This window comes from Leopardus geoffroyi, chromosome C1 (genome assembly GCF_018350155.1).
Source record: "Leopardus geoffroyi isolate Oge1 chromosome C1, O.geoffroyi_Oge1_pat1.0, whole genome shotgun sequence".
Classification (NCBI taxonomy): domain Eukaryota; kingdom Metazoa; phylum Chordata; class Mammalia; order Carnivora; family Felidae; genus Leopardus; species Leopardus geoffroyi.
In genome coordinates, this window is record NC_059328.1 from 62,274,208 (window position 1) to 62,301,783 (window position 27,576).

At 42.1% G+C, this 27,576-nt stretch overlaps 1 protein-coding gene across 4 annotated transcripts in view; it reads left to right on the forward strand.

Moving 5' to 3' along the window:
• LOC123598070 (serine/threonine-protein kinase TNNI3K) overlaps positions 1-20,302 on the forward strand; it is a 289,720-nt gene extending 269,418 nt beyond the window's left edge. For all 4 annotated transcript variants that reach the window (XM_045477849.1, XM_045477850.1, XM_045477851.1 and 1 more), the window contains 2 exons: positions 16,466-16,545; positions 19,772-20,302. In XM_045477849.1, coding sequence (XP_045333805.1) covers positions 16,466-16,545; positions 19,772-19,848 — 157 coding nt within the window. In that variant the 3' untranslated portion in view covers positions 19,849-20,302. The remainder of the gene's footprint in view (positions 1-16,465; positions 16,546-19,771) is intronic.
• The last annotated feature ends 7,274 nt before the right edge of the window (positions 20,303-27,576 follow it).

Sequence of the window (27,576 nt, forward strand, 5' to 3'; positions counted from 1 at the left end):
ACAAAAACAAAATAACCCCTTCCCTCATGGAGCTTTTATTCTAGTGGGGGAGGAGAGTGACAGACTTTTATTTTATTTTATTTTATTTTATTTTATTTTATGATTTTATTGAAATGTTTTTATTTTTGAGACAGAGAGAGACAGAGCATGAGCAGGGGAGGAACAGAGAGAGGGGGAGACACAGAATCTGAAGCGGGCTCCAGGCTCTGAGCTGTCAGCACAGAGCCCAAAGCAGGGCTTGAACTCACAGAGTGTGAGATCATGACATGAGCTGAAGTCAGACGCTCAACCCACTGAGCCACCCAGGCGCCCCAACAGACCTTTTTTTTTTTTTGAAAGAAAATTCTGTAGTATATTAAAACAAAGGTGAGGAATAGGGAGAGCAGAAAGAGATGTGGTTTGCAATTTTATTATTTTTTTAATGTTTATTTATTTTTGAGAGAGAGAGAGGAGGACAGAGGATCCAAAGCAGGTTCCAGGCTGACACCAGTGAGCATGATGTGGGGCTGGAACTCACAAACCGCAAGATCATGACCTGAGTCGAAGTCAGATGCTCAACCGGCTGAGCCTTCCAGGCACCCCATGGTTTGCCATTTTAAACAGAAAGATCAGGGAAGACCTCACCCATGAGGTAACATTTGAGCAAAGAGGTGAACAGAGTGAATTAGAAAACCAGAAACCTCTAGAGAAGAGCATTCCAGATTGTGGGAACAGTAAGTGCAAAGTCCCTGAGGTGAGATCATGTCTGTGAATTCAGGGAATGGCCTGGAGACCAGAAGGAGCAAAATAATCATAGGGAAGAGTCATAGGAGACAGAATAGAGAAGTGACAAGGGGCCAGATCATGAAGGAGGCTCAGGCCATTGGGAGGACTTCGGCATATACTGAGATTGAGACACATGCCACCACAGGGATCCGAGCAGAGAAGTCACATGATCAGGCTGCTTTCTTTTTTTTTTTTTCTTTTTTTTTTCAACGTTTATTTATTTTTGGGACAGAGAGAGACAGAGCATGAACGGGGGAGGGGCAGAGAGAGAGGGAGACACAGAATCGGAAACAGGCTCCAGGCTCTGAGCCATCAGCCCAGAGCCTGACGCGGGGCTCGAACTCCCGGACCGCGAGATCGTGACCTGGCTGAAGTCGGACGCTTAACCGACTGCGCCACCCAGGCGCCCCCAGGCTGCTTTCTAAAGGATCACTCAGGGCACCTGGTGGCTCAGTCGGTTAAGCAGCTGCTTTGGGCTCAGGTCATGATCTCATGGTCTGGGAGTTTAAGCCCCACATTGGCCTGTGTGCTGTTGGTGTGGAGCCTGCTTGGGATTCTCTCTCTCCCCTCTCTCTGCCCCCTCCCTGCTACCCTGCTTGGGTGCTCTCTCTTAAATAAACAAACTTAATTTTTTTTTTTTAATAAATAAGTAAAATAAAAGGATCATTCTGCCTGATGTACTTTGTGGGACTGAGAGGAATGGCGGTCAATTCATTTGTTCTTTTAAACCTACTTTCCTCTCATTCAATTATTTAATAAATATTTTATTTGGCACAGGCTGTGGGCTAGGTGCTGGGGAAGACAGACGTGAAAAAAAGCAGTGATGAACAATTTGACAAAGAACATACTAAAGAGGGCAGCTAACCAAGTGAGGAGGAAGCCGACACGAAAGTGAGGCACAGGAAGGTTATGTAACTTGGTCTAAAGCCACAGCTCCGCAGGGGAGGTGCCAGGACTAGAAACCTTATGCCCCTGAGCACGTGGCCAACCTGCACTGCGTGCCGGGGCTGAGAGACAAGGCTGGAGGAACCACCAGGAGTTCAGTTCCATCAAAGTCACTTTTAAAATACGTGTGGAGGGCATACTCTATGCCAGGCCCCAGATGCCGGGGCCACAGAGGTAAATAACCAAACGTGGCTCCTGTTCTGAAGGAGCGTGCAGTCGGGAGTGCACATATCAAGGCTTAATAAATACCAGTATAAAAATAACCATGGAGGTCTAGCTCACAAGCCGGCCACAGAACACTTCTTACAGAATCCATAGTCATGTTCCTGCCAAAACAGAAGGCAGGAGCAGTTGTGGGCTCAGCAGGAAATGTCAAACCCTGAGTTGCCCCAGGATTCAAAGAAGCTTCGCAGCACATCACACAAGAGTGGGGTAAAAGCCCCCACGTTACTGGCAGTGGAAGAGCTTTTCAATAAGAACAAGGCACCCTAGCAACATAATAACCATTTTGTTATTCAGGGTCTGACAGCAAAGAATACACAGAGGAGGCGAGGAAAGCTTTGGTGTTGTATGATGAGGCAAAAGGTCCCCGAGGTTTAGTATACATTCACTTAAAACAAAAAAACATTGCTTGTAATTTTGTAACCTCCTTAGGGTGTTTCAAATGGTTTGTGAAGATCAATGTTCCACATGTTCAAAGAGTTTAGGGAGTTTTAAAATCTCTCCATTCAGACTGGCCTGTCATAAAGAACAAAGGAACATGGAATTTCTTGCAGGGATCTGAATTCACACAACAGAGCCTGGAGATGTTAAATCAACAAAGATGGCCTTTGAACTTTCCTCAATCCAAAAGGGGAAACGAATATGTACTGCTCTGTAGGTGCCTATCTAGATGCCACTTTTATGTTCCATCAATAAAATTGGTTTTGCAATTTTTACTTATATACCCACCAAGGGACCATTATTATAAAATAGTGGTTAAAAGCTTGGGCTCAGACGGGCCTGAGTTCAAATTCAAGCTCCACCACTTATAAGCTGTGTGACCTTATGGGAAGTTAGTTGAGCTCTCCAAGTCTCAAGCATCTTACCTATAGGATGAAAATAATGATGTCGCAGTGAGCGTTAAGTGAGAATACACTTTGTACACGTCTGACATATGGTAGACGCTGAATACGTATAATTTTTTTTCTGTTTTGCCATTAGCTCATATATTTTAGTCTTAATTATTCCTCTTCTAAGACAAACTACTAAAATGAAAGATGCCTGGAGAGCCTACTTTCATTGGGATTGCATTGTTTGGCCCAAAGGTGGAAGACAGCTTCGAGAAGCACCACATAAAAGGTTTATCTCTTGCTCTAAAGGAGAGGTTGATAAACTATGGCCCAAGGGCCAAATCTAACTCTGCCTGTTTCTGTAAAGTTTTCGTGAACACAAGCACACTCTTTTGTTTACATATTGTCTATGTCTGCTTTTGTGCTATCATACCAAAGTTGAATCATTGCAACAGAGACCATATGGTCTGCAAATTCTAAAATGTTTACTATCTGGCCATTTACAGGAAACATTTTCTGAGCCTGGCTCTAGGAACTTAAAAACTCCAATTTTCTCAAGTCACGTAGCTCTAAAACTGCTTACATTGGAAACTCCTCTCCCCATGGAAAAATAATAAGTCTACCTTCAAGAAGTCAACACATTTACTCCAACTAGTCAGTGCTAGGTGCTATGTGAGGCCCCAGGGGACACTAAGATTCCTAAGGCAGGGTCCCTCCCGATAAAGAATCTACAGCCCGCTTGTTGATCAGGTGAATATGCAATATGAGGCGAGTTCTGCCAACGGTGAGAGCAAATGGCTGGGGCAGCACTGTGGACCCTGAGGTTCCTTCTTCCTTTCCATATGGCCATCACCTCTATCCCAGAAGACATGTTTGAAGAAACATCTCCATCGTGTTCCATTTCACTTTCATATCTGGAAAGCCGTACCACAAACCAGTGAAGGGATGAGGATACCACAACAAAGGATCCTTCTCAGATTTCCCTGGCAATGAATGACATAGAGGGTGGAATAGGCTGGACAGGAAACAGGAATAAGGAGCCCTCAGTGGAGGTTACTGTTCCAATACATGTAGCTGGGGGAGCACAGCTTGTTCCTGAGGCTAAGAAAATGGAAGGAGGCTGACCAATGAATCAGAGGTAAATAAACAAAGATTAAACTTGAATCAATAAAGTTGCTAGGGAGGAATCATCACTCATTCATTTAATACATATTTATTGGGTGCCTAGTTCATGACAATGAGTTTAAGGCACTGGAGAACAAGACACAGTAGTACACAAGACAAGTCCCTGCTGTCATGAAGCTTATTCTAGTTGAAAGGGGCAGGCCATCTTAATTTGGATTTCTTCCTAAACAGACCATGAGACAAGGATGTGAGTGAAAATTATTTTTCTGGGATGTGATCTCAAGCACAGTGAAGGAAAGAGAAGGAAGAAAAAATAAATAAAGGGATATGTATGTTAATGAGTAAGTCACTGCTGTGGGCAATGAAGGCTTAATTTTACATTGTAAACTCTGAAGGTATAGACCATGTCTCAGAATTTTCCCAACAAGCAGCAAGGATGCTGGAGTCTTTATCCACCAACTCTTGTTCCTCACTGATGGTGACTCATTTGGGTGGGTGGGAAGGAGCATTAGCTACCCCCCACCCCACCTTTAAGTGCAGAGAAACACAGGAAACCATGAGCATGTATGCAAACTTCTAAAGGTGACTTCCCAAGTAGACCAAGGTATATAGGCAGAGTACTGTATCTGCCTATACAGGTGACAATGGATAAATACACAAAATGAGATTGTGGTAAATACTATGCAGGCAGTTAGAATAGGTTGGTAGGATAGAGTGACTGGAAAGGTAGTTTAGATGGGCTGGTTAGAATCATGAAATCAAGGAAGAAGCCTGGGAAACAACATTCAGCAGGGCTAAAGAGCAAAAGTGCAGAGTTCATAAGACAGGAAAAAGAGGAGAAATACAAGGCCTCTGTTGTGGACACAGGATAGGAGGCAGGCAAGAGTGTTACAGGGTGAAGTCCCAGGTAGGTAGCTAGAGGTCAAACCATGAAGACTTCAGCAGCCAGGACAGGGCATTAGAAGGTTGATCAGCCACTGAGGGATTTTCAGCAGGAGTGTGACAGGATGTAATTAAGATTTTAAAAAGTCCATCCTTGTTACTCTTCTTTTCCTTTCTTCCCCCCTCTTCCTAAATGCCTTAGTCCCAAAGCCATTAGATAGGGCTGAGCAAGAGTGACTTCTCCATGGGGTGTGGAACAGGATGTTTGAATCCAAGTACGGTGTGGAGAATGTCCATGTGGATGGCGAGAGTGGTGGTGGGTGGCAGCTGGCTAGCATGAGGTGTCAGAGCTAGAGTGGGAGGAGGGAAGAGTTTTCATGAGGGTTTGGGGCTACCCAGCCAAGGTGCTAGAGCCCAGGTATGGTGAGGAAGGCATCTACATGGGAGAGCAACCTGGCATGGGAGGCCAGAGTGCAAGCATGGGAAGGAGGGCATGCATGAGAGGGGTCAGTGAAGAAGTTACCCCACATAGAGTGTCAGAGCCCAAGCACAGTGGGAAGGACATTCATGAAGGTAGGTGGTGGCCACTGTGGTTCCATGCAGATTGAGAAGGGTATCAGTTACAGGAAGGTGCTTGATGTGGTGAAGTCGGAGCATGAGGGTGGTGAATAGGGTATAAGTGTAGACAGGCAGCCCTGTCCTAGTGAGTGGAACCCACACAGGGTGAAGAAGGCGTCACACGGGGCACAGCTCAGTGGAGCCCAAGGTAGGTGAGGTGGCACCTGCTTAGGGCAGACAGGTGGGAATGTAGCCCAGAGTGGGGTGTCAGAACACAAGAGGGTAAGGAGAGCCACCTGGAGACAACAGTGGAGCCCAAGTGGGGTAAAGGAGGACATCTGTGTATGTGTTGATGGACGCGGGTGTGACAACAGTCAGGGATTTGTACTTTCCAGGGCATTGATCATATTAAGGATAATGGAAACCAGGTTTCTCATTTTCTCATTGTGAGAGAAGAGTGTTAGAAACATGGAAAGGGAGAAAACTAGAATGGGCCTTGTGACGTTGGATTGTATTGGAATTATATGAGAGTGGAGGAAGAGGTCTGAATGTGTTTACACACGTATGTATGTACATACATGTTCTTCAGTTTTGCCTGCTCTGTGAGAGGGTCTGGGAGCAGCAACATTTCAACCAAGCATCTAGGTCTTCATTTCTAAATACTATTCTCCACTAAAAGTAAACAGGGCACTTTGGAGAAATGGCAGACTTCAAGGCTGGGACAAGGAGAGTACAAAATAAGCCTGGAATGTCTGGTGCCACAGAGTAGAGAGGTTTTCAAGGGTGGGTGTGTATCAAAGGGACAGCTTGACGGGGCTCTTGCTTGCCAACTATGGGATAATTTAAGCATCAAAATGAATAATGACAGTAACCTTACAACCCCTTCAATAAAATAATAACGAAATCCATACAGAAATAAATAAATGAAGATACTGAAATTTGGTTGAGATATGGGATATTTATATAGTCTCAAAGTAACACCCCACAAAATCCTTATTAATTACAGAAAGAAAAAGAGTAGTTTTGTAGTAGAGAGTCCTGTCAGATACCGCCTTAACCAAGTAACGAAAATTAAGAACACAATAATGGGACAAATCAAAATGTGATGCGATAGAGTGAGGAGAACACAGCAACACCTGTGTGATGCTTCCCGCATCACATGTAATTTTAATTTAATCATTAGTAAACCTCAGATAAAACCAAATTGAAGGATAGTCTGCAACATCACTGGCTTGTCATCTTCAAAATTGTTCAGGGTCATGAAACTCAAGTAATGATGGAGAAACTGTTTCCAACTGAAGGAGATTAAAGAAACGTAACAACTAAACACAGTGTGTGATTCTCAGCAAGAATCACACATTTCTCGCTGTAAAGTATAGAGATAATGGGCAAAACTTGAATGGAGTCCGAGAGAAGATGAAATCAAATGATTATATTAGGCTATGTAGGAGAATGTCTTTATTTTAGGAATACACTAAGGTATATGGGAAATGGTAGGCAATCAGATTGACAACTTACTCTCAAATGGTTCAGGATTAAAAAGAAAATTATACCATGTTTGCAACCTTCCTTTGTTTTGAGATTGTTTCAAAACAAAAAGTTAAGAAAAAAATTCATACATTTACTTTGGCCACTTCATTTCCCAGGTCTTTGCACAGGCCCCAACCTATTTCTATCCCAGTAATTCCCTCCCTTTGAGAATTCACTTATCCTGCAGCTCCAGTGTGTAGGGAGGGTACCCTTTATAGTATACTGTGTCCCCAGGCATTAAGTTCACCTGCACGTGTCTACATTTCTATTTACCCCAAAGGGTAGAGTACATGTCCATCACACTCATATCTGGGTTCCTAGCACTTAGCACAGAACCTGGCATTGTGCTTGATAACCAATCATGAAGAGAAGGAGAGAGACAAGGTTGTGGGTATAAATTTGGAATCATTTCCAGAGCTAACAGTGTTAAACGGGAAAAGCAGGTGATTTGGGTCCTGCCTAGCCTACATTTGAATTACAGCTGTGTGATCCTGGACAAGACTTAAACTTGTTTTCCACACGTGTAAAATGGGTTGTTAGGTGCAGCAAATGTATGTAATAAGATTGGTGAGGCATCTAATAGACTGTGACACTTAGCAGGGATGCAACAAAATTTGGTTTCTGTGTTTTCTTTAAAAACAGGAATAAAGGGGCGCCTGGGTGGCGCAGTCGGTTAAGCGTCCGACTTCAGCCAGGTCACGATCTCGCGGTCCGTGAGTTCGAGCCCCGCGTCAGGCTTTGGGCTGATGGCTCGGAGCCTGGAGCCTGTTTCCGATTCTGTGTCTCCCTCTCTCTCTGCCCCTCCCCCGTTCATGCTCTGTCTCTCTCTGTCCCAAAAATAAATAAAAAACGTTGAAAAAAAAAATTAAAAAAAAAAAACAAAACAGGAATAAAAATTAACAAAGAAGTCTAGAACCCCACGCTATATCCTGATATCACTATAACCTTGATATATGAACTTGGGTAAGTTATTTCACTTCACAAGGCTTCAAATTTCATTCTTGGTAAAATGAGGTGGGAAAATGGAGGAGTGAGAAGTGAGCTTTATGATCATCATGCTCCTAAGATCTCCTAGTTCTAATATTTAAAATACTTCCCCTTTTTGAGGGGGAATGATAGTAAGTACAGAAGGTGAAGGATAAGAAGGATGTTTGCTGGGGTGCCTGGGTGACCCAGTCGGTTAAGTGTCCAGCTCTTAACTTCGGATCAGGTCATGTTCTCATGGTTTGTTAGTTCGAGCCCCCCATCAGGCTCTATGCTGGCAGCGTGGAGCCTGCTTGGGGATTCTCTTTCTCTCCATGTCTGCCCCTCCCCCACTTATGTGCGTGCACGTTCTCTCTCTCTCTCAAAATAAATAAATAAACTTAAAAAAAAAAAAGATGTTTGGTATATTTAAAGGATGTTCCTCAGTTTTGAAAGCAGTCAAGGCATGCAAAGTTCACCTCCTACTGGATTGCACAATTCCTCATTTATACCTGCTTAAAGTATAGGTAAATTGAGAGGTGGTAGTATTGTTACGTTACTGTTAAGCACATTAAAAATTGATGAGCCATCAAGGAATTAGTGCACAGTTTCAATTCTTGCTGCATTTTTCCTTATTCATAATTCTTTTCCTAATTGCTTTTTCCCTTAAAAATGGGGGAGCTGAGACCTTGGATATTTGCCTAATGGCTCAAACAGAGCCATGACCCATTGCCAAGTCTTTCAGGCCTTTTATAGCTGGGGACATTTGCCACTGAAAGAAAGCTGATGGGTTTGATTTTCCTGAAAGAGATATTTTGCACTGACCCCTGGCCCCATTAAATATTTTGGCCATTGCCCATTCACTGTAATGGGAGCAATAAATTTGTTTTAATTTAGGACATTATCAAGTAGGGAATATTGACAAAGACAAAATAATATTCTGAAAACAGTGGGATGAAATCATGAATAAATAAATATGTTGAACTTAACTGATAAATTAACAAATGCTTATTCATAAGAGTCTGACTGGACTATTTCAAAGTTAGGCCAAAGGTGATCCCATTTCTTATAGAAATGTCGCCTCTCTTTGGGCCAGAGAAAAGGTGGGCTACATAGAAAGACATTGTAAGGCATGGAGAGGCATTTATCCCTTGTGACAGATCTGTTTTAAATAGATCTATTTGTTTTCAGCTAAATGCCAAAAGGAGGAGCCAGATGACTCTAGTAGCCTTTTCTATGGCAAAGCGTTTACTTTCCTTGTGTAAACACCTTTATTAGGGATCTCAGCAGGCTGCTTCTCTATCTTTTCTTTGTATTAGTCCCTTAGATTAGTGTCAAAGAACTGAAATTCTGGTTAGCTGTTACCTGTATGTGTTTCATGTTGAGTGAAAGAAATGACTTTTCACTTGGATACATTCCTCTTGAGGAAGGGGATAAAGGTGCATATGGCACTGGTCTCCTTGCTAATATTCTTTCACAAGTAACATCATTATGACAGATGGCAAAAAAAAAAAAAACAAAAAAAAACAAAAAAAACAAAAAAAAAAACCTAACACACCACAAAGCATATTTGCAAAGCTGTGCGGCCTTGGATGGTGTTGCCTGGGCAAAGTCCAAATGACTAACTCTTCTAGGTTACAGGTAGCCTGAGGGCACTTTTAGCTGCATAAAAACTAATTGGACCAACTTGAATGGAAGAAAATTGTGCCTGAAGTCTTTAATCACACTAGTAACCTAATGGTTTTCTGTTCAATATAGCCGGAGCAGTGTTTAGGAAGATGAATCCATGCAGCTTAGAAAACCTTGCACAGGATCAGAGAGTGGTGGAGAGTTATAAACATCTTATTTAGAAAGGTTGGGTAGGGGAAAATAAAATTTTCTTAAAGATCTAACAAAGCAAGTCATGAGAAAGCTGACTCTGGTTTCTTTATGATGATAAAGGATATTTTTCTATGAGGATCTTAGTGTTGGTCTTTATATGCAAAGAGTGCAAAACTGTAACTCATGACTAATTCAGTGAGCTCCTCAGATGGAAACAGAACAAGAGTTTGACAGGGACTGCTATTAAATGTAGTGTGCTTTAGAAGAAAGAGCATGGACTGGAAGTCTGAAGATGTTTTTGTTCAAGTTCTGTCTCTGCCTCTTGTTAGCTCTGTGAGTTTATTCAGGTTGTTCAAACTTCCTGAGCCTGATATAGAATGGAGGTAAAATTAATGCTTTCCCAGATACCTCATGGAGGTTTTGTAAAAATACTCTAAGCTAATTAATATAAAAGTATGCTCACGCTATAAAACCCTCTACAAATATAAGAGATTATTATATCATTATGGTAGAACTTAATGTTGTAGGTCTCTTTGTTTTTATTTAGTTGTTTTATTTCAGTCTTGCTTTCAATCCATGCAGACTATATTCATTTGCTCTAATTCACCCAAAGACCCCAGCTCTGTGAAAACCATACTTGGAAGAATATGATAAAAATGGTTTCTTTTGGACTCTATGCCCACCTGATGTCTTCTTTGGAATGTAATTCAGTCAGAAGCCATTATGACACTAGCAAATACTCTGAGAATTTATGAAATCCCACAGCCAAAACCATGATTCATTGCTCCAGTACCAAAAGCATTTGGCAGGCTTTTGTTTGGAAGCCACAATACTGGCTGATTTTGAGGCTCTAAATGGGGCCATTTGAACTCATTGTGGCACTGCCCGCTCCTGCCACTCTGAAGAGATGGCACCAGAGTTCCCTGGACTCTCTTTAGACAGTACTTTTCTTACTTCCTCATAGGCCCTGGTTAACAATATACCTTTCTGGATTAAGAGATGACATAGTGTGGGAGCACCTGGGTGGCTCAGTCAGTTGAGCATCTGACTTCGGCTCAAGTCATGATTTTGTGGTTTGTGGGTTTGAGCCCTGCATCCAGCTCTTTGCTGTCAGCCTGTCAGTGCAGAGTCCCCTTCGGATCCTCTGTCCCCCTTTCTCTCTGCCCATCCCCTGCCTGCATTCTCTCAAAAATATATAAACATTAAAAAAGAGAGAGATGAATTAGTGTTTTAGAGTTTTTCTCCACCCCTCAGGCATTGCAACATGAATATCCTACAAATTTATCTTCTTTTTAAAAAATGTTATGTCTCTATTTTGAAAAAGAGAGAGAGAAAGAGAGAGAGAGAGAGAGAGAGAGCAAGCAGGGGATAGGCAGAGAGAAGGAGAAATGGAATCCTAAGCAGGCTCTGAGCCGTCAGCACAGAGCTAGATGTGGGACTTGAGCTCCCGAACCAGGAGATCATGGACCTGAGCCAAGATCAAGGGTGGGATGCTTAACTGACTGGCGCCCCTACAAATTTATTTTCTATAAAAACTTTTGTGAAGGAGCTCAGGAGTTTTTAGTACCAGACTTACACAACCCGTCAGTCAAATCCTTAATGATGGGTTTATGTGAAAGTGATTTCTCCACACTTTTCCTTTGCTTCAACTTAGATGGCAATGCGGTTCTTCCTTTGAAATAGACCACGAAAAGAGATGGTTCCTTCAGGCAAATAGCACGGTTCAGTTACTATTTCAAATGAAAAGTATATAGACAAAAAGCTACAAACACCACCTTGAGTAGTAGCAGTAATGTGTAGCCAGGTATGCTGTGGCAGGTATAGGGAAATGAGGCACTCAGCCATGGACAAATGTCAGACACTTCAGATAAGGAAGATAAAAATCTTCTGCCTGAGTGGGAAATGTAATCTCAAGCTGCCTTCCAATACATCAAAGCCAGTTTCACGAAATCTACATGGCTCATGAATACCTTCCAAAGAATCTTAGAATGTAAGAAACAGAGGGACCTGGAATGGCACATCACTTGGATCCCTCTACAGCACCCACGGCCACGATGTACTCTAGCCATACCTTCAAAATTTCCAGGAATAGGACAGTACCCCCTTCTAGAACAACTCAATCTATTTTGGGACAATTCTAACTTCAGGAAATGTGGTGCTTTCTTTTAACTATTCCCAGTGTCTAAGGCTCAGCTTAACCCTTTGGAGAATGTCACCTACCTGAAGTCTTGATCAGTCCTGGATATCCACCCAGTGACAGTTCAATCCAACCACTTGTCATTTGGCACAGATCTCCCCTTCTTACTTACAAGCAATCAGGAGAAACAGTGTCCAGTATCTGAGGAAACTAGATGTGCATATTTCCCCCTTGAAATTTATCCTCACCAAAAAGAAATAAAGCAAATCTAACATGATGGATTTTTTCTTTCTGAATAAATTACTCATTCCCCAGTGCACCTTTGTAAGAAACGATGGTCAATGACTATGTTTATCTGTACATGTACATCACAGAATTAATTTGAACTATTTAGCCTAAAATAACTGAAATTAATTTTAGCACTAAAAGTGAGATGTATCAGTATAATGTGGTAGTGTGCAAAAGCTAACATAAAGATTCTCTTTATTTTTTTAATGTTTATTTACTTTTGAGAGAGAGAGAGAGAGAGAGAGAGAGAGCGCATCAGCATGGGAGGAGCAGAGAGAGGGAGACACAGAATCCAAAGCAGGCTCCAGGCTCTGAGCTGTCAGCGCAGAGCCTGATGTGGGCCTCAAATTCACAAACTGTGAGATCATGACCTGAGCCCAAGTCGGATATTCACCCGACTGAGTGAGTCACCCAGGCACCCCTCTGCTATTCTCTTCAAAAGAGAAAATTTCATTACACTGTCATTAAACATATACATGAAATCACTCATATAATATTCTATATCATTGATATATATGCCTCTGTATGATATATAGGTCCTTTTAACATAAAGAAGGCCACCTAGTTGACCAGCAGTATTGAAACACTGCAAAATCGAGTGCTTTTCTTACCTGCCATTGGTTCACATTTACTTTCATTGAATTCATGGGACAGCTGCATCACTGGAAATGCCTATTTTCACTGGCCACAACTTCAGCCAACAGAGGTCCCGGTATGTCTCTTAAACTCTGGGCTTCTGTGAAACTCCTGCTGAATTCTGGATGTGCATGAGTTGAGGACAACTACTTCCATGGATCAGGGTTTGGTTTCTTCTGCTTTGTTTGACCTGGGCACAGTTAGCTTCCATCTGTCTGTCATCCTAGAACAGCGTCCAGAACCAGCCAATGTGGTATCTCCTGGGCAGGAAGGTTAAGTCCCCTGGCATGAATTGCATTTAGCAACTGAATAAATAAGACAGCTTGGAGATGGGCTTTTATTCATAGGAAACCAGATAGCCTTTTTGATGATAAAATATTTATTCCCTATTATCTTGTTGTTGCCAAGACCACTATGTACAGCACATTTCTTAAAAGGAGCTGGAGTGCTTAAGAGGTTCTAGTAGGTAGGTAAAATTTAGGGTATTAGTAGGGTAAATTTTATTTTGAAAAATATCTTGAATGACAGTCTGTTGCCCAGAACCGAGTGTGGTTTGCCATTTAATGTTGATTGAGATAATCCCATGTCCCACTTTAAGGCAATACCTTTTCTTCTTTTTAATCATTGCTCCCCTCTAAGAAACAGCTTCACATTATCCCTTAAGAAAGTGAGGCCAAACCTATAGTCATTTTAAGGCAGCTAAGTGGATGAAGCAGTGTGAATTTATATTAGAGTTTAGAAAAATCTCACTTCTCCAGGTGGACATTTTGTAATAATTTTATTTTAACTATTTACAAAGTACCAGCTAAGCCCTGTGGGAGATCCAAAGATATCAGATGGGATGTCTGACCTCCGGGAATAGGCTGTTTAGTGGGCTTCACTAGCATACAAATACAGGCCGTTGCCACACACAGAGGCAAACTCTGATAAGCACTGTGCTAGAAGTACAAAGTACTAGAGGGTATGAAATTCCAAGTGGGGTTTCCAAGAAGACTTTGAGGAAATGTTTCCTTTGAGTTGGACCTTGACACATAATAAAAGTAGGTAACGTTTATTGAGTGCTTACTACGTACTAGCACTTCCCAAAATCTTTTAAACTTCTTAATTCTTTAATTCTCATGATTAACCTTATAAGTCAAGTGTTGATATAATTCCCATTTTATAGTTGCATAATCTAAAGCAAAGAGTAGTTAAATAACGTATGCCCAAGGTCATTGCTAGTAAGTAATAGAGTCAGGATTCAAATTCAGGGAATGTAGCACCAGAATGTTCCTTCTTAATGCTTCCCCTTAGAGACAAATAAGATGTCACTGGGGCTCCTGGGTGTCCCAGTTGATTAAGCATTGGACTTCCGCTCAGGTCATGATCTCAGGGTTCATGCACTCGAGCCTCGCGTTGGGCTCTGTGTTGGGAGCTCAGAGCCTGGAGCCTGCTTCGGATTCTGCGTTTCCTTTTCTCTCTGTCCCACCCTTGCTTGTGCTCTGTCTCTCTCTGTCTCTCAAAAATAAATAAATGTTAAAAAAAAATGTAATGTAAAAAAAAAAGATGTTACCAAGCAGATTCAAGTAGTGGGAGCAGCTGAACCACAACCGTGGAGGAAGGAAAATTCAGGATGTTTCAGAAAGTACAAAGTCTATTAGCGTGGCTTGAACTTGGGGAGAAAAGATACTGAGGAACTGCAGAACATGAGATACACACAGAACGCAAGTAGGTTTGGAAGCAGAGGGTTTGGAACGTGGGCCTGAGGAACCGCAGTGGGGAACAGGGGAGAGTCCTGGCAGGATTTTTGTTACCAGAAGACCTTGTACAGGGGAGGATTGAGTGACCTAAGAGAAGGACATTATTTAAGGACCTATCAATAATTAAATTGTTCAAAACTTTTTTTTTTTTTTTTTTTTTTGGAGTTTCTCCTACATGCCAGGCACTGTAAGTGTTGAGTATATAGCAGGGAATAAGGGAGATAAGATAGACAAGGCTCCCAACTTCATTGTGTGATAGAATATATAAGTAAATGGATAAATGGACAAGATAATTTTATATAGCTTCATGTCAAAGAAACACATTGACATGAGATAGAAAGTGATGATAAGCCAAGGAAATGCCACTTTGGAACAGTGGTCAGGGAAGGCCTCTCTGAGGAGGTGATGTTGCAACTGAGGCCTGAATGACAGAGGATCCAGGCATGGGTGAAGGCAGGGCAGTGGTTCATTAAAGCAGAATTTGGGTTCATTAAGAAGATCATTCCATGCAGAGTTAGTTAGCAAGTGCAAGAGCTCTGGATTAGGAAAGAGCTTGGATGGTGTAAGGGACAGAAAGAACATGAAGTGCTTACCAAAAGATGGGGAGGAGGGTACGAGTTGAGGTTGAGGTAGGCAGGGCCAGCGCCTTGTAGGTGAGGGGAGAGCATTGGAGTACATTTTACTCTAAATGAACTGGGAAGCCACTAGAATGATTTAAGTAGGAGAATGTCTTAATCTGTTTTATACTGTGAAAAGAACATTCTGGATAATATATGGAAAATGGGTTATCAGGAGACAGGAGTGAAAGCAGGAACATGAATTAAGAGGCAAACTGCGGAGATCCAAACAAGAAAATTATATGGCCCGGATCTTGAAGGAGAAGGCAGATGAATGGATTAGGGTTCCATGATGGAGGCAGAGCTAAAAAACATTTGCATTAGGTGAGAGTTGTGAAAAAAAGAAAAATTTTGGCGTAAGTAACTGAATGGTGTGGTGCCGGGAACCGAGATGAGAGCTCTGGCTTGGGACGGGGGAATTGAGAGTTCTGTGAGCACAGTGAGGGGAGCACTGGGGGGAACTAGGGAAGCCTCCTGGAGGACGCTAAAGTTTGGGTGAGACATGGACACAAGAGAAACCACAGATATATGATTAACTGACAGATGTGATTCGACATGAGGGTGAGGGTTTTGATGACTTCAGGTTTTGAGTCTGAAGAGGTAAAAAGAAAACAAACCCATTAACCAGTGTGGTAAAAGGGTAGCAGAAGTCTGAGGAAGAGAAGGATTAAAGAAGAAATTCCTTTTTGAGTACCAGATAAGCACACAGGCTTTGGAATCTAAAAGACCTGGGTTTGAACCATAGATGAGCCAGTTACCAAACCTGTGTAACAAGTTACTTAACTGCTCCACCTCAGTCTCCTAATCTGTAAAATGAGAGAAATGTTTGGTAATAAGGATTAAATGAGATGATAGACTTATGCATTTAATGCATTGGAATCATGCAGTAAATCTTATCACTAGCTCATATAATTCCTACTATAATAACAGCAATATAATAATATCTCTTGGCATGTGTTTTACTGATAGTGATTATTACTAAGATAATACTCTGGCTATTAGTTGCTTTTAAGAAATCCTTGCAATTATATTAACTCAGGATTTAGATTCAACACTCCTTTTTGTTACATTTAATCATCCAAACAAACTGGAAATTATTTATGTACTTTTCCCATCTTACAGGTTAATAAACTGAGGCTCAGAAAGGGTGGCGTGCCCAAGTTTACACAACTGGGAATCGTAGCCTACCTGGAAGAGCCAGTACTCACACCGAGATATGACTTACTCCAAACAATTCTGAACTCTCTCCCAACTAGTCACTTGTAGCATAAAAACACCTTTGTATTACTTTGCCAGTTTTCTGGGATCTATCCTGAATGAATAAGTTGTGTTTTATAAAAATGTTGTTAGCAAACCACCACCATAATTTTCAGAGTGTGAAATCATGTGTTGCATGGAATTTTCCAGTGCTGGACAGTGTTCTTCTCAAGGCCTGTCTTTGGAGGAGATGAAGAGGGGTCTTCAATTATCACCCATTGACAAATATGGTAAGTACATAGATTGCTCAGAATGATTAAGGAAACTTCCCCTAGGAAGGTGATATTTATTCATAATAAGGAAGAATAGATTCTATTTTATAATAGGATGCTTTAAAAACAGTATGTTATAAAAGTACAAACTTTGATCTTATGTAACTCTGCATTTACCTTTGAGTTTACTAATGTGTGTGCATAAGTGTGTAAGGATATGTGCAAGTATATCAGAGTGTGTGTATACATGGAAGAAGAGATAAGTCTCCTGCATCTTGTGATATTCCAAACACCCCGTTGCCACCTTCCTGAGTTCACTGCCTGTAAGCCTCACATCACAGGTATGTAGGGAGGAGAAAAACAAGAGATGAGTTTCTACAATTACGTCATATGCTGGGGGAGCTCCTCCCCTTTGGCAAGTACCTAAGGGTAAATTGTAAACCCAGCCATCCCCTCAAAAACCTAGAGAGGCGATGGAGGTATCACTGATGGTATCTTTTTGCACGGGTCTACTTTAGAAGGAATTAATAAAGCTCTTTGAAATAATTAACACAGTTCTATGCAGGCCCTTGGAAGCCAGAGGCTGGGTAATCACCCTTATCACCAGCTGCCATATTAATGTGCTAGGCCTGTAATGTCCTTTTTCCAACCTCTAAGCCCGAGAGTCTCTATATTTAATTGGAATTTTAGCACAATGGGCTCATTTATTCATGGGAACTTTCCTTGACAATATGGAGGACCGAAAAAAAAATGTATGTCAGTTAAAGAGATCAGATTTATTACAAGAACTGGGTTTGGGGAAGAATAAATTGGATGATGTGTTCCCGGTTCTCTGATTTAGTGAATGGTAATAGACCCTGGAAACCCTCAGCTTTGGGATCCTCACCAGTGCACCTCGTTTGCCAAGTATTATTACCTAAGGCATTAGAAAGCCTTTAAGAAACGAAGGAAAAAAAAAATCTTCTGGATAGATGCAGACAAACTACTTGGGAACATTAAAGAAAGGAAACTTTGTGCTCCGACTCCCAGGACGTGTCTAGAATGCAGCCGAGTGCTTTTTATCATCAGCTTTACAGCATAATTGGCCAGTCCAGTAACCGGGGAAAATGTGCTCTAAGTGTCACATCATCACATTTTTTATAGATATACTATCGTTTTTTCAAACCTTTACAGATGTGACCACACAACCACAAAATACAGGGCACGCTTTGAAATGTGTGCTTTGACCAGAAGTCTTTCCTTTCATGGTGGATGAAACATTTCAAGATGAAGCATTTCGTTAACCTAACGATCTGTTTCTTAAAGGAATAAGACTTTGAGCAGAATTCTTCAAGATGGAGAAGACAAAAGTAATGCAATAAGGCAAAAGTTGGGTTTCCCTATGCATGTTTGTGCCAGAGTTGAAGAAAACATTAGGGTGTTTGAAGGGAGTGAGAGCCCCAACAGGCAAAGAAGATATATTTAAGATCTCCCTCTAGGAACATCACATAGTACAAGAAAGAATGCTTTAATTGCCCTCCATTTCCATTTTATAAACCAAGTGTGGTAAAATAGCTACATTCTGAACCGTTTCTTCCTCTCCACCCTCAAAGACAGGGCTAGAAAATGAAGATAAAATTACATGCATTGCAATTTTCTCTGTATGTGAGACCTTTCGCCCTACAGCAACAAAATGTGCAGACACGGCTCAGTCTTTTCCTAAAGCCTGTGGTCAAATTTCACTTGGGTTCCTCTTAAGCCAAGTGGCCACACAAGGGCCTGTCATTCAACTTTGGCAGGATGCATCAATAAAAAATGTCAGTACCCAGGCCCTGCTGGTTTTGCTACCCGTCCCAGAAGGAGAGTGTCCCCCCTTCCCGCCGCCACACATACACACACACACACACACACACACACACACACACTAGAGGGATGTGCACTCACAATCAGATTTCCACTGGAGCATCACAGGCCAGTAAAATCGCATGTGGTACACTAGAAGGTTGATGATAGCAATAAAAGAATTGCAAGCTTATGAAAGCATCTATCCAGGCCTGGAATGAAGGTGCAGTTTCAGTCTGAACAAAAGGAACTATTTTGCTTTAGGATGTAGATTTTATGTAGGTCCATCCGAAATTAGGATTCAGTGGTGTGTATCCTGCCTCCCCTCATCTCAGCTTCCCCTGACCACAGCCTTCCTGCCAGCTGACCGGGGTCAACCCTGCTGGAGGTGAGTGAGATAGGCCAGTCAGCAGCAGCCCCAGCACCTCCTCTCTGGAGAGTTTATGTGCTGCCTGAGAGACGTTGACAGAGACCCTTCTTACGAAAATAAATAAGCCTATCCAACTGCATATTGCTAGATGCCTTGATGAAAATGTAGATGGCTGAGTTGGTTCTGAAAACTCAGGTATCACAGGGAGCAAAAGCAGCAATAGCTGTTGACAAATGTGCCCATTTTCCCAGAAGCAATGAACGGCTTCCTCACTTGCGCTGGAACAGTTAACTGCTTCCCTGCACGTGTCCTGTGTTCTCTAGGACAGCGGCCGGATCCTGAGCCACTAGCTGCATTCTGTGGACACAGGGCTACTGCTTCAAGGAGCATCAAATACCACCGGTATTTAGACCTAAGCATTGAAGTACACTTAAAAACCGGGTGCTCAGGGAGGAAAACAAAACAAAACCCAACCAGAGCTGACCTGCTGTAGAGAGTGGCTCTTTCCTTTTTCTCTCTGCTAGTTCCACCTTCTTTTTAAAATTGCCATTTGCTCAACACTCACTGTGTCACACACTGTACGGATTGTCTTACCAACGTTACCAACCTTACAAATAAGTGATGTTAGTGTTCCTATTTACAGATGAAGACACTGGGGCTTAGAAAGGTTAAGTGGACAAAAATCACAGAACCGGTAAGTAGTGGGGCCAAGGTTTAAACCCACACTGGCCTGACTTGAAAGCCCATGATTTTAGCCATCGTGATACACCCCCTTCTGGAACAGTCCTCTTCTTTACTCCAAACTTGGCCTGCGTGGGTCTAAATCACACATCCATCATTTGTGTTCCTCTGGTCTCAGCTCTATGTTTGCATTTTAAATTTTGCCTGTGTTTTACGACTGCTTGCCAGCAGCCTTCGCCCAGATTCTCTGTTCACGTGAGCCGAGAGGAGCTGCTTGGCAGCTGTGGTGCACTGGGTGAGGCTGGTTAAGAAAAATTGGGAAGATGGACTGAAAGGCCGATAAGTAACAGCTGAACTTCTATTCTGATGCAGGCTACGTGTCCGATCCCATGAGCCCGATGCATTTCCATTCTGGCCGGAATAGTGGCAGCTTTGAGGACAGCGGCTGACAGCATTCCGCATATACCTAAGGAGAGATTTCCCCCAAACTGACAGCAACAATTCCTACCGTGGCAGGCTTGCTTCCAATTATAATATTTTACCCTCTAAGGTCTCCTTAAATTGGCTTGTTTATACTGGTCCTCTTTACTTCCCTACCACAAGTTGGGCTTTGGATTTATGGTTAAGGAATGAAATGCAAAGGAACCAAGACAGAATGTATGTAAAAAATTTGTTTGAATTTTGTCACTGAAAGAGCAAATTTATATCATTACTTGGAGATGGGGCCTAAGACTATGGTGGGCACTTCACAGTGATTATGTTTTCCTAGACTGAATTATGTGGACTTGCATTTGAGAGCCACGGGTTTGATTTTGTAGAATATTGTTCGTTTTCTTCTCTCATTAAGTTACCTCTAGTGTTCAGCTCTGTGATTAAAGGTTCTTTGTTGGCATCCAAAATGGATTCAGAAGTGTACTGACTTCTGAGTAAGTGTTCTATAAGACATATTGGTACAAAGAAGTAGTGACCTTCAGATCAAGACGCTTGCAAAATACTGCATGTACTTACTTAGCCTCCTTTCTACCTCATACCGAGTGCTCTGTGGTGTCTGGGCATCCTGTTACTGTCAGCATCAAGGTGTCATAAATGCTACTGGTACAGTTATGACAACTGATCTGCAAACGCAAACCTGCTGTTCATACCCGAGTCCGGCACAGCTCACTGGAAAGATGTCTGAGGTACCCCTGGCCTTCCTTCAAAAAGTGAGAAAGCTGGGGGCACCTGGCTGGCTCAGTCAGTAGATCATGGGCCTCTTGATCTCACGATTGTGAGTTTAAGTCCCACATCAGGGGTAGAGTTGACTCAAAAGAGCAAGAGAGAGAGAGAGAGAGAGGGAAATCTGCTATCCATGTTCATTCCACTCAGGAAGAAGGGAGTCCTTCCACCAAACAAAATAGTTTTTCTACTGAAAGGCAGACTTGGGGGAAAAAAAAAAAAAGAGGCAGGAAACTATGAAAATTCAGTGTGATAATTACTGCCTTTACTCTTGCTAATGAAAAAAAGAGTAAAGGAAGATTGGGTAGTCGCTAAATCAAGGTTTCTAGATCCCAGCACTATTTACAGGTCGGAGGGAATCATCTTTGTGGGGGCTGTCCTGTGCACAGTGGGGTGTTTAACAGCTTCCTGGCCTTTACTCCCAGATGCCAGTAACAGCTCCCCTAAAAAGCCTCCAGACATTTCTAAATGTGCCCTGGGGGACAAAGTTGCCCCAGGATGACAGGATAAATCCTGAGAGGACAACTAGGGTCTTGAGGAGCAATGAAAGGAATCTAGAGCCGAGCTTTGACTACATTTAGACAAATCTGCTTTCTTCTCCTGAGCAATGTGGGCTCATAGACAAATGGAACTGGATGGGAAAAGTGCTGATTGTTCCTCCCATGTCTGTGGTGAGCTCCTTCATCCTCCCCTCTCCCCCTACAGATTAGAAATTACGTTTCTTGAGGGCAATTTCTATCAGAACAACGACCCCACCTCTAAAACCTCTCCGAGCCTTTTCTATGACCTGTGGTTACAAAGTTGTAAGTCCTCTGAACAGCTTGGGGCTAGCCCGTTACAGTCCAGTAGAAGTTAAAAGCACGGAACTTCCATTTACATTCACTCCTTTTTAGCCCCCAGCCTCTTCGTCTCCCCACCCAGTCATTCTGGAGTCATAGATGCAATTTGCCAAGGGGCTCTCTAATACACGGGAACAAGGAGCTCGAAGTGGTCATACAAGCATAAAGCTTTCTAGTAAGGAGCTGGCTGAAGAGCCCCTGTTTCTACATCTCTCTCTCTCTCTAGGCTTCTGCTCTGGCTGCTTTAGGAAATGAGCCGGCACCTAGCTTGGGGTGGCCTTGATCCTTTTATGAGTTGAGTTGAAAGGAATACCTTAGAAAGTTAAAAAAAATAATATAAGTAATTAAGTAACTTAATACCCAGTTTTAACTAAAGATTCACAGTAGGGGTGATGCAGCGCTGGGGTAAACCTGCAGTCCTTCCAGTTTCCCATGGAATGCGGCCATGTCCTGAGGAAGGACAAAATTTATGTCTGAAATTTATGTCTGAAATACCTCTTTTAGAGGGGAATTTTCTAGAACAAATTTGTGACACTCCCTTTCTTTGTTTCCTTTAATTAGCTACCTCCTCTCTCCACAATGTATCTCCCTACGTTAGTGCTTCCCTCTGGCTCTTGTCAAGTATCTGCAAATAATGAGACTAATACGTCTTGATTCCTGAGAAGGGGAACCTTTTCACAGATGCCAACCTGTAGCTCGCAAGCCCTTTTCATTACTGCACCTTTAATGGGGCCCAGCTATCATCTCAGAGCTAGTCTTGAGATCATGAGGTTGTGTGTGTGTGTGTGCGTGTGTTTTTTCCTCCTTGCTGAAAAATGTCTCACTAATTGCTTTCTTTTTCTGCTGGTAAAAATGAACTTCTGTGATCATGTTTTTGCATGCTTAGCACATTACATTTTTTTCTATGTGCATGCAGCACTGAGCTCACTTCGAAGATGTTCAATTAGCTATAATTGTAAGCCAAATTACAGCAGCACCAGGAGAGAGTTATTCCAACAGAGTGATTATTTGGGTTAAATTATTTCCAAAGCTGACATTTCCCTGGGAAAGAGGAAAAAATGGGTGCTAGTGGTACAGGAAAAGGCTAGTGCTAGACAATACATCTGAAATGAAGGACCTGATTTCTTTCTCTCTCTCTTGCTCTGTCTTAATTTCCTTTCCTTTTTCCTTCCTTCCTTCCTTCCTTCCTTCCTTCCTTCCTTCTTTCCTCCCTTCCTTCCTTCCTTCCTTTCTTTCTTTCCTTCCTTCCTTCCTTCCTTCCTTCCTTCTCTCCCTGAAGTCACTCAGACCTTCTACAGTACTTGTATAGCCTTGGGCAAGTCACTTAACCTATCTGAGCTCCAGTTTATTATTATTTGTAAGATGGTAATAAATAACATTTCTCTTGTAGAATTGCTATAAGAATTGCATATAATATAAAATGCATTGTATAGTTCCTGGAACACCATAGCAGATATTGTTGTAAATATTGTTTATTGTTATTCTTAAATCACCATGCAGCCAAAGAGCTGTACTACAAGAGGAGAGCATGAGAAGGGTTGAGATTTTTTTCTCTCATGTGACAATAACCATCAGTGTCCCTAAAACCCCCTAGCAAATAGCAAACTTCTGAGCTTATCCTTCTCAGGCAGTGTGAGCCAAGATCCAGCAACCTTAGGATGGTCTTATTTTGTAATGTCTTATTTACACCTGAAATCAAATTAGAAATCAAATCCTTTAAATCAAATACAAGAACCAAAAAAGCATTCTCCAACAAGGAGGATGCTAAGTAAAAATAGCAAGAAAACACATTTATTGAGCACTTACTATGTGGCAGGAACTGTTTTTGGTGATTATAAGTGCTATTATTTCACTCATTTCTCCAAATAACTCTGGAAAGGGAGAAATATTTTTTTTTCTTTATTGCTCAAGTGGATAATGAATCTAAGCTAGTATAGACTGGAACCAGGTGTCAAAACTGGGTTTGCTTGCACTAGTATCCGTGATTTGTTCACTACCCAGTACTGCCTCCTTTGTGTGGAGGGAACAGAATAAAAATAGTAAATGTTCACAAGCCAGAACTGTGGTAAAAGCAAAGAAATCTGCACTTTTGCAGTCCTGGGGAAAATTTGGGAATTACCCAGGAGAAGTTTCAGGGACCAGAAAAAACAAACCTTTCCTGATTGCTGTGGCTCATTATTGCAAAGTAAAACCAAAAATATAATCATCACTTTCTCTGTGTTAATTATGGAAAAGAAGGGGCTGGAATAATCTCAAGGCTCAAAAAATACACATTGTTATTTTCTAGGCAGAATGAACCAGAAATGATTGACAGAAGCAAGACTCTCACCGTGATAAGCAGGAACAAAAAAGTTATGAGGGCAAAGCACGGCAATTAGGGAAGCCAAGGAGTTTCACGTTTTCCATTCCTCATTAGCACACTGGGTAGGGAAAGCAGGGAGAGATAGTGTAGCCATTACCAGTAAGATTTGAATACCTTATTCCTTCCTAGTTTTGTGTTGCTTGAAGTTACTCAAGCATGCAGACTGAAGAGCTCCCCCTGATCCGTTCCCTTCCATATTTCAAGAGCCACGAGGGCAAAGATGAGCCATTTGACATTTGCAGTCCCTTCCCCGGTATCAGCTGAAGGCTCAGCTGCTGCAGTAACAGACTGTGGTCCAAGACTGTCAGCTCAATTAGCACCGTATGCAAAACATGATGGAGAAGCAAAGTTCCTCTCCCTCCTTGGACATCCTACCTTTTATGAGGCTAACTGGAAATAAAAAGAGCAGGGGTTGCCCATTTCTCCTCAGGCCAGAGATCCAAGGCAGCACAGCGGCCGACCCAGTGGCAAGGCACTAATTAAATTAGGCTTCTTGAATTGAAACACTGCCACGGGTGCCAAGCCCTGCTGATGAGGACACATCTCCAAAGCACTCTCAGTCAGGCTTTCTGTGTAATTAGTGAGATAAAAAGAATATTATCTCAAGTATCTGTCTTTTAAGCAATGGGCTCATATGCAGAAGAAAGGTATCTTCGCCATCTTTAAAAAAGGGTTTGAAGTTCACTGATTTCACTAACCTCCATCTCTTCTTTTATCTCAGCTAATCAGTAAAGGGTAAGACTCCAGCCAGACCATGAAATGCAATAAAAATCATTTGAATGTTGGTTTGCCCTTCAGTTTTCTACTCATATAATAATTGGTGGTCTGCTCAACGCCACTTCAAAAATGAATCCTCAGTGAAGAATACCAGATTCTTCTTTCAGGGTTGTTTTTTTTTTTTTTCCTTTCCCAAAACTCAAATTAGTCTAAGGGGAAGAAAATCAATGTCAAGATTGAGGATAATTTGAAGTAATCAGAATAAAAAGGAATGGGACATTCAATGACGTATGTTTATCCTATACCAAGTGCAAAACTGCAGGAAACAGAATAGCATAAAGCAGTTCTTAAATGTCAGCCTGTGTCAGCATTACTAGAGGACTTATTCAGATACAGATTTCTGGGTCTCAGCCCCAGGGTTTTAAAATCAGAAGCTTTGGAGTGGGGCCCAAGCCTTTGTATTTCCAGTAAATTCCCAGGAGATGCTGGTGCTGCTGGTCCTGGGACCACATTTTGAAAAGCACTGACATAGGGGTACCTGGGTGGCTCAGTTGGTTGAGCATCTGACTCTTGATTTCGGCTCAGGTCATGACCACTGAGTCGTGGGATCGAGCCCTGAGTTGGACTACACACTGAACATGGAGTCCACTTGGACTCTCTATCTCTCTCTCCTTCTGCCCCTGTCCCCTGTTCTCAAACTCTTTCTCTTTAAAAAAAAAAAAAAAAAAAACAGAGAAAGAAAGAAGAAGAAAGAAAGAAAGAAAGAAAGAAAGAAAGAAAGAAAGAAAGAAAAGAAAGACAAGCACTGACAGAGTGGTTAAGGGTATAAGCATTAGAGTCAGACTTGGTGAAGTTCTATTTTTTCCCCTCATCGTGTGACCTCTTGTGGGCAAGTTACTTAGTCACTTTCATCCTCAGATTTCCCATCTGTACCTCACAGAGAAGGTTAAGTAAAACAATGCATGAAAAGCACATATCCCGGTGTGAGGCACATGATAAATGTTCCATAACAATTGGCCATGCTTTAATATAACATGACTGAGAGCAGAATCAATCAAGCACCAAGGGCTAATCATTTATTTCCTGGGAAACTAATGAAAGGATTGTGGCTGAGAAAATTTAAGTGTTTGTAAGACAACACCTAAGTTAAGGTCCAACAACTTAGGCCGTATAACAAAAAGAATGAGAATAACACAAAAGGCACAACATGGATAAAATTATAACCAGATTTACAATGCAGTTAAATTAAACATAAACAGTTAATTACTAATGTCTCCAAGATTCAAGCATTAGACACCTCTTAAGGGTCATTTCAGATCTTCTTGGCCTCACCTATGCCATTTGCCATTAAGTCACCCACCATCACCATAACCAACTTCTTGTGGGCAACCTGACCATGCCTTGCCTCAGGTCAGGCTAGGTCTCTACTGCCCTGCACCTCCCAGATCACTGCTATTAAGCTCCCTCCCTTATTGCTTGAGGAGACATGTCTCAGGTTCTGTAGACCTTTGCAACAGAACCTGGCTGTTAACACCTGTGCACCTGTGGAGTAATCCTTTGACCAATGAGACACTAGAGCCAGGAAATTAGTTCTTCTCCTCTCTTTACCACAACCCTTTGTCCTGAGGCAGCCATAGTGCTTCAGAAAACAATTTGGTGAGACCGGCAATCTGTCGCCCTTGATACCAAATGGCATCCAGCTCAACACCACACTGTAGGGTTGGCTCTCCCTCCTCTCCTCCATATTCCTACTTTCCTGGTTCCTGCTACCAGGGATTGCGTTACTGAAGAAGTAAACCGTTTATGAGCTCTTGCTGGGGGTCTGCCTTCCTCTAAGACCAAACTAGGATAGCAGGCATGCAAATGATTTGAATTTTGACCACTAGCTCCTCCACAGTAAGGAGTGGTTTGTGGAATGAAGGAATAAGTGGCCAAAGAATAATTCAATTAGAGTAAGAATGAATTAACAAATGAATGAAGGGTTCAGGAGGCAGCTAGGCTAAGACCCAATTTTAGCGTTGTTTCTTTCAGCACTTTTTGAGTATCCTGTTTTCTCTGTTGTTACAAGATAAAGTGAGGCATATTCAAAATGTTAAGTTTCTTTGAGTGAAAATCTATTCGAATAGGGCAGAACCAAACCAGAAGTGGTTAGGACTGCTTCACCCACAGGAAATGGGACCAAGACTTTTATAGAAAAGACAAGGAAGCAAAGCAAGGAAACTATTTGATTGACTACAGCTTAAGCAGTTGCCTTATTTGGGAAAGCTTAGCTGGCTGCTTGTGATTGGTTGTTCTTAGGTTTTAATTTCTTAACCTTGAGACATTGAGAGTCCTAGGTTTGGGTTTGCTTATAGAAGGTACTGAGGTGTTAGAACCACCTCACTCTCGTGGCCTCCTTTTTTAATGAATCTAACACCATTTTCACTCTGTTTCAGCTGTTAGGTGTGATGTACTCAGCACGACTGTGTTTGGTCATGCCCTCTGTAAGTCCCCCTATCACCAGCAAAAGTGGTAACAGTCCTGGATGTTTGTTACCCTTGCTCTAAATTTCTATAAGCTGATTTTTACCTCTTTCCTTTTGATTCTTGGGATTTCTCCCATTCCACCAGTCTGCTTACTCATTTTTCTACTTTATTAGGACATTCCATAGCCTTCTCATCATCACTGGTATTTATTCTCCTCCCTAGTTGTGTGTTCAGTGTCTCTCTGCAAGCTGGAAATGACTTTTTGCATGCCTTTTGGGAAGTCCTGTCATTTGCATGAAAATAACTGGCTTCCTGACAGTGCCAGGAGGGTACTAACCCCCCCCCCACCCCCCCCACCCCCCCCCCCCCCCCCCCGACCCAACAAACTCTGTGTCTGTGGTGCTCATTCTTTCAGCGGAAGCATCCCTCACCTCCATGGAGGTCTAATTAATGAAATGTCTTTTTATTACTTTTGCTTTTAACTCTTCAATGCTCGTTAAATATGGGCTTTGTGTACTTTTTCGTACCAGTCTCAAGAGAATAAGGGAGCACACCCTCAAGTTTTGTTATAATAGAGCC